This window comes from Oncorhynchus gorbuscha, linkage group LG16 (genome assembly GCF_021184085.1).
Source record: "Oncorhynchus gorbuscha isolate QuinsamMale2020 ecotype Even-year linkage group LG16, OgorEven_v1.0, whole genome shotgun sequence".
Classification (NCBI taxonomy): Eukaryota; Metazoa; Chordata; class Actinopteri; order Salmoniformes; family Salmonidae; genus Oncorhynchus; species Oncorhynchus gorbuscha.
The window spans coordinates 4,531,066-4,537,862 of NC_060188.1; the positions used below are offsets into that span (position 1 = coordinate 4,531,066).

At 41.9% G+C, this 6,797-nt stretch overlaps 1 protein-coding gene across 1 annotated transcript in view; it reads left to right on the forward strand.

The window, feature by feature from the left end:
• Window positions 1-6,262: 6,262 nt before the first annotated feature.
• LOC123998898 (MHC class II regulatory factor RFX1-like) overlaps window positions 6,263-6,797 on the forward strand; it is a 14,444-nt gene continuing 13,909 nt past the window's right edge. The window contains exon 1 of the mRNA XM_046304120.1: window positions 6,263-6,271. Within this exon, the coding sequence (XP_046160076.1) occupies window positions 6,263-6,271 (9 nt within the window). The remainder of the gene's footprint in view (window positions 6,272-6,797) is intronic.

A 6,797-nucleotide genomic window follows, 5' to 3' on the forward strand; every position in this document is an offset into this window, starting at 1 on the left:
ATACAGACAGAGAGAGAAAGAGAGAGACATACAGATACAGAGAGAGAGAAAGACAGACAGATACAGAGAGAGAAAGAGAGAGACAGACAGATACAGAGAGAGAAAGACAGACAGATACAGAGAGAGAAAGAGAGAGACAGACAGATACAGAGAGAGAAAGAGAGAGACAGACAGATACAGAGAGAGACAGACAGACACCGAGAGAGAAAGAGAAAGACAGACAGATACAGAGAGAGAAAGAGAGAGACATACAGATACAGAGAGAGAAAGAGAGAGACAGACAGATACAGAGAGAGAAAGAGAGAGACAGACAGATACAGAGAGAGACAGACAGACACCGAGAGAGAAAGAGAAAGACAGACAGATACAGAGAGAGAAAGAGAGACATACAGATACAGAGAGAGAAAGAGAGAGACAGACAGATACAGAGAGAGAAAGAGAGAGACAGACAGATACAGAGAGAGAAAGAGAGAGACAGACAGATACAGAGAAAGAGAGAGACAGACAGATACAGAGAGAGAAAGAGAGAGACAGACAGATACAGAGAGAGAAAGAGAGAGACAGACAGATACAGAGAGAGAAAGAGAGAGACAGACAGATACAGAGAGAGAAAGAGAGAGACAGACAGATACAGAGAGAGAAAGAGAGAGACAGACAGATACAGAGAGAGAAAGAGAGAGACAGACAGATACAGAGAGAGAAAGAGAGAAACAGGCAGATACAGAGAGAGAAAGAGAGAGACAGACAGATACAGAGAGAGACAGAGAGAGACATACAGATACAGAGAGAGAAAGAGAGAGACAGACAGATACAGAGAGAGAAAGAGAGAGACAGACAGATACAGAGAGAGACAGACAGACACCGAGAGAGAAAGAGAAAGACAGACAGATACAGAGAGAAAGAGAGAAACAGACAAATACAGAGAGAAATAGAAATAGAGAGACATACAGAGACAGAGAGAGACAGGCAGATAGAGAGAGAGAAAGAGAGAGAGAGAGAGCTACAGAGAGAGAAAGAGAAAGAGAGAGACAGACAGACAGATACAGAGAGAAAGAGAGACAGACAGATACAGAGAGAAGAGAGAAACAGACAAATACAGAGAGAGAAATAGAAATAGAGAGACATACAGAGACAGAGAGAGACAGGCAGATAGAGAAAGAGAGAGAGAGAGAGCTACAGAGAGAGAAAGAGAAAGAGAGAGACAGACAGACAGATAAAGAGAGAACGAGAGACAGACAGATACAGAGAGAAAAGAGACAGACAGATACAGAGAGAGAAAGAGAAAGAGAGACAGGCAGATAGAGAGATATAGAGACAGACAGATACAGAGAGAAAGAGAGACAGACAGCTTCAGAGAGAAAGAGAGAGACAGTCATATACCGAGAGAGAAAGAGAAAGAGGAGACAGACAGATACAGAGATATAGAGACAGATACAGAGAAAGAGAGAGAGACAGACAGATACAGAGTGTCACGACCCGTGAAGGTGGCTCCCCTTCCCGCTCGGGTGGCGTCGGCGGTCGTCGTCACACGGCCTACTAGCTGCCACTGATTCTTTCCTCCTCCTCCTTATGTGTTTATTGAGTGCACCTGTTTTGAGTTGGGTATAATGAGTGAGGCTTTATTAGTCAGCCAGCCCACCTGGTTCTTTGTGCGGGATTCATTATTATGACCTTCTGTTTTGTAGTAGAGGAACGTGTTTGTTCCTGGTCATGTATTTTGGTTGTGAGCACCCTGTGTTGCGTTTTGTGCATTAAAAAAGCACAGCATCGCACTCTCTGTTTCCTGCGTCTGACTCCACACCCACGACACCCGGAACGTTACACAGAGAGAGAAAGACAGGCTATGTGCTCACTGCCCACAAAATGAGGTGGAAACTGAGCTGCACTTCCTAACCTCCTGCCCAATGTATGACCATATTAGAGACATATTTCCCCCAGATTACACAGATCCACAAAGCAACTGGAAAACAAATCCAATTTTGAAAACCTCCCATATCTACTGGGTGAAATTCACAGTGTGCCATCACAGCAGCAAGATTTGTGACCTGTTGCCACGAGAAAAGGGCAACCAGTGAAGAACAAACACCATTGTAATACAACCCATATTTATGCTTATTTATTTTATCTTTAACTATTTGTACATTATATGTACATTATATGTACATTGTACATTACATTATATATATATATATATATATATATATATATATATATATATATATATATATATATATATATATATATATATATATATATATATATATATATATATATTTATTTATTTATTTATTTATTTATATATATATAATATGACATTTGTAATGTCTTTACTGTTTTGAAACTGCTGTATGTGTAATGTTTACTGTTAATTTTAGTTATTCACTTTGTATGTTGTCTACCTCACTTGCTTTGGCAATGTTAACACATGTTTCCCATGCCAATAAAGCCCTTGAATTGAATTGAATTGAAAGAGAGACAGACAGATATAGATAAAGAGAGACAGACAGATATAGAGAAAGAGAGACAGACAGATATAGAGAAAGAGAGACAGACAGATATAGAGAAAGAGAGACAGACAGATATAGAGAAAGAGAGACAGACAGATACAGAGAAAGAGAGACAGACAGATATAGAGAAAGAGAGACAGACAGATATAGAGAAAGAGAGACAGACAGATATAGAGAAAGAGAGACAGACAGATATAGAGAAAGAGAGACAGACAGATATAGAGAAAGAGTGACAGACAGATATAGAGAAAGAGAGACGGACAGATATAGAGAAAGAGAGACAGACACATATAGAGAAAGAGAGACAGACAGATATAGAGAAAGAGAGACAGACAGATATAGAGAGAGAAAGAGAGACAGACAGATATATAGAGAGAAAGAGAGACAGACAGATATAGAGAAAGAGAGACAGACAGATATAGAGAGAGAAAGAGAGACAGACAGATATAGAGAGAGAAAGAGAGACAGACAGATACAGAGAGGGAGAGAGAGAGAGAGAGAGAGAGAGAGAGAGAGAGAGAGAGAGAGAGAGAGAGAGAGAGAGAGAGAGACAGACAGACAGACAGACAGACAGACAGACAGACAGACAGACAGACAGACAGACAGACAGACAGACAGACAGACAGACAGACAGACAGACAGACAGACAGACAGACAGACAGATATAGAGAAAGAGAGACAGACAGATATAGAGAAAGAGAGACAGACAGATATAGAGAAAGAGAGACAGACAGATATAGAGAGAGAAAGAGAGACAGACAGATATAGAGAAAGAGAGACAGACAGATATAGAGAGAGAAAGAGAGACAGACAGATATAGAGAGAGAAAGAGAGACAGACAGATACAGAGAGGGAGAGAGAGAGAGAGAGAGAGAGAGAGAGAGAGAGAGAGAGAGAGAGAGAGAGAGAGAGAGAGAGAGAGAGAGAGACAGACAGACAGACAGACAGACAGACAGACAGACAGACAGACAGACAGACAGACAGACAGATATAGAGAAAGAGAGACAGACAGATATAGAGAAAGAGAGACAGACAGATATAGAGAAAGAGAGACAGACAGATATAGAGAAAGAGAGACAGACAGATATAGAGAAAGAGAGACAGACAGATATAGAGAGAGAAAGAGAGACAGACAGATATAGAGAGAGAAAGAGAGACAGACAGATATAGAGAGAGAAAGAGAGACAGACAGATATAGAGAGAGAAAGAGAGACAGACAGATATAGAGAGAGAAAGAGAGACAGACAGATACAGAGGGAGAGAGAGAGAGAGAGAGAGAGAGAGAGAGAGAGAGAGAGAGAGAGAGAGAGAGAGAGAGAGAGAGAGAGAGAGAGAGAGACAGACAGACAGATATAGAGAAAGAGAGACAGACAGATATAGAGAGAGAAAGAGAGACAGACAGATATAGAGAGAGAAAGAGAGACAGACAGATATAGAGAGAGAAAGAGAGACAGACAGATACAGAGAGGGAGAGAGAGAGAGAGAGAGAGAGAAGAGAGAGAGAGAGAGAGAGAGAGAGAGAGAGAGAGAGAGGAGAGGAGAGGAGTAGGAGAAGAGCAGAGGAGAGGAGGAGTGACATAGAGCCATTCATACTGTACAGTCGTGACCAAAAGTTTTGAGAACGACACAAATATTCAGTGTCTTCAGATATTTTTGTTAGATGTTACTATGGAGTACAGAAGTATAATTACAAGCATTTCAAAAGTGTCAAAGGCTTTTATTGAAAATTACACGAAGCTGATGCAAAGAGTCAATATTTGCAGTGTTGACCCTTCTCTTTTAAGACCTCTGCAATCTGCCCTGGCATACTGTCAATTAACTTCTGGGCCACATCCAGATGGCAGCCCATTCTTGCATAATCAATGCTTGGAGTTTGTCAGACTTTGTGGGGTTTTGTTTGTCCACCCGCCTCTTGAGGATTGACCACAAGTTCTCAATGAGATTCAGGTCTGGGGAGTTTCCTGGCCATGGACCCAAAATATCTATGTTTTGTTACCCGAGCCACTTAGTTATCACTTTTGCCTTATGGCAAGGTGCTCCATCATGCTGGAAAAGGCATTGTTCGTCACCAAAACTGTTCCTGGATGGTTGGGAGAAGTTGCTTTTGGAGGATGAGTTCGTACCATTCTTTATTCATGGCTGTGTTCTTAGGAAAAATTGTGAGTGAGCCCACTCCCTTGGCTGAGAAGCAACCCCACACACGAGTGGTCTCAGGATGGGGATTCATCAGAGAAAATGGCTTTACCCCAGTCCTCAGCAGTCCAATCCCTGTACCTTTTTTCAGAATATCAGTCTGTCCCTGATGTTTTTCCTGGAGAGAAGTGGCTTCTTTGCTGCCTTTCTTGACACCAGGCCATCCTCCAAAAGTCTTCGCCTCACGGTACATGCAGATGCACTCACACCTGCCTGCTGCCATTCCTGAGCAAGCTCAGTACTGGTTGTGCCCCGATCCCGCAGCTGAATCAACTTTAGGAGACGGTCCTGGCACTTGCTGGACTTTCTTGGGTGACCTGAAGCCTTCTTCACAACAATTGAACCGCTCTCCTTGAAGTTCTTGATGATCTGATAAATGGTTGATTTAGGTGCAATCTTACTGGCAGCAATATCCTTGCCTGTGAAGCCCTTTTTGTGCAAAACAATGATGACAGCACGTGTTTCCTTGCATGCAACCATGGTTGACAGAGGAAGAACAATGATTCCAAGCACCACTCCCTCCTTCTTGAAGCTTCCAGTCTGTTGTTCGAACCTCAATCAGCATGACAGAGTGATCTCCAGCTCCTGTTCCCCGCCAACACTCACACCTGTGTTAACGAGAGAATCACTACATGATGTCAGCTGGTCCTTTTGTGGCAGGGCTGAAATGCAGGAAATGTTTTTGGAGATTCAGTTAATTTGTTTGGCAAAGAGGGACTTTGCAGTTACAGTAATTGCAATTCATCTGATCACTCTTCATAACATTCTGGAGTATATGCAAATTGCCATCATACAAACTGAGGCAGCAGACTTGGTGAAAAATGAATACTTATTGTCATTCTCAAAACTTTTGGCCATGACTGTAGAGCCTGGATGGATGGATTGTGTTCTTTTTCTGTCAGAGTAACATCTTGCAGAAAGTGATTGGTTCCCTGACTGACGTACAGCTCCTCCTAGAAGAGACACTAATATCCTGGGATGTTACTAAAGACAGGACTGCTCCTCCAGAAGATACACTAATATCCTGGAATGACAATAAAGACAGGACTGCTGGAATGACACTAAAGACAGGACTGCTCCTCCAAGAAGAGACACTAATATCCTGGAATGACACTAAAGACAGGACTGCTCCTCCAAGAAGAGACACTAACATCCTGGAATGACACTAAAGACAGGACTGCTCCTCCAAGAAGAGACACTAATATCCTGAATGACACTAAAGACAGGACTGCTCCTCCAAGAAGAGACACTAATATCCTGGAATGACACTAAAGACAGGACTGCTCTCCAAGAAGAGACACTAATATCCTGGGATGACACTAAAGACAGGACTGCTCCTCAGAAGAGACACTAATATCCTGGGATGACACTAAAGACAGGACTGCTCCTCCTCAGTTTCTCTTTCTTGTTGTGTTTAATCCCACAGTTTGAAAAGTATGAGAAATAGTGCTGTCTGCAAGTTACAAATATTTTTTTAAATATGAGCTGGCGCACACCCAGAAAAATTGTTTTGTGTGGAGGTGCTGACTATCACCAGCGTTTCGAAGCTTAAGGACACAGAGATGCGGAACGTTGGTGACCTACAATAAACGACTGGGAGTTTATATGTGGAGTGTGCGGCGCTCCAGGGAGACAATAACGTAAACATATACTGTAAATACAGTATGTGAATATACTGTATCAGAATGTTTTAAAAACATTTTGTGTTATTTTCGACAGTTGTTAAATGCATTGTATCCACATTTGTGGTTGTATTGTGTTTTTGGATTGTCAAATAAATCAAACACAAACAAAATAAAGTAGGCTAAATATAAATAGAATTGCTAGAACCCCGCATCCCATCCAAGTCAATGAGACATACTGGTGCACTGGACATAGAATCAGGAATTCTATTTCTCTTGATCATGTATCATACCTGTATTGTAGAGTAACATACTGTCAGTACATGTACAGTCTACGTGGCCTCTGCAAATACATTCCTCTGCTACCACCTGCTGTTTCTATGTATAGACAGCAGCAGCATAATACAAACTGACCCAAGATCAGTGTCCAGGGAAACTTCCCCCAGAGCTGTAAAGACTTGCTGCCCCCTCTGTG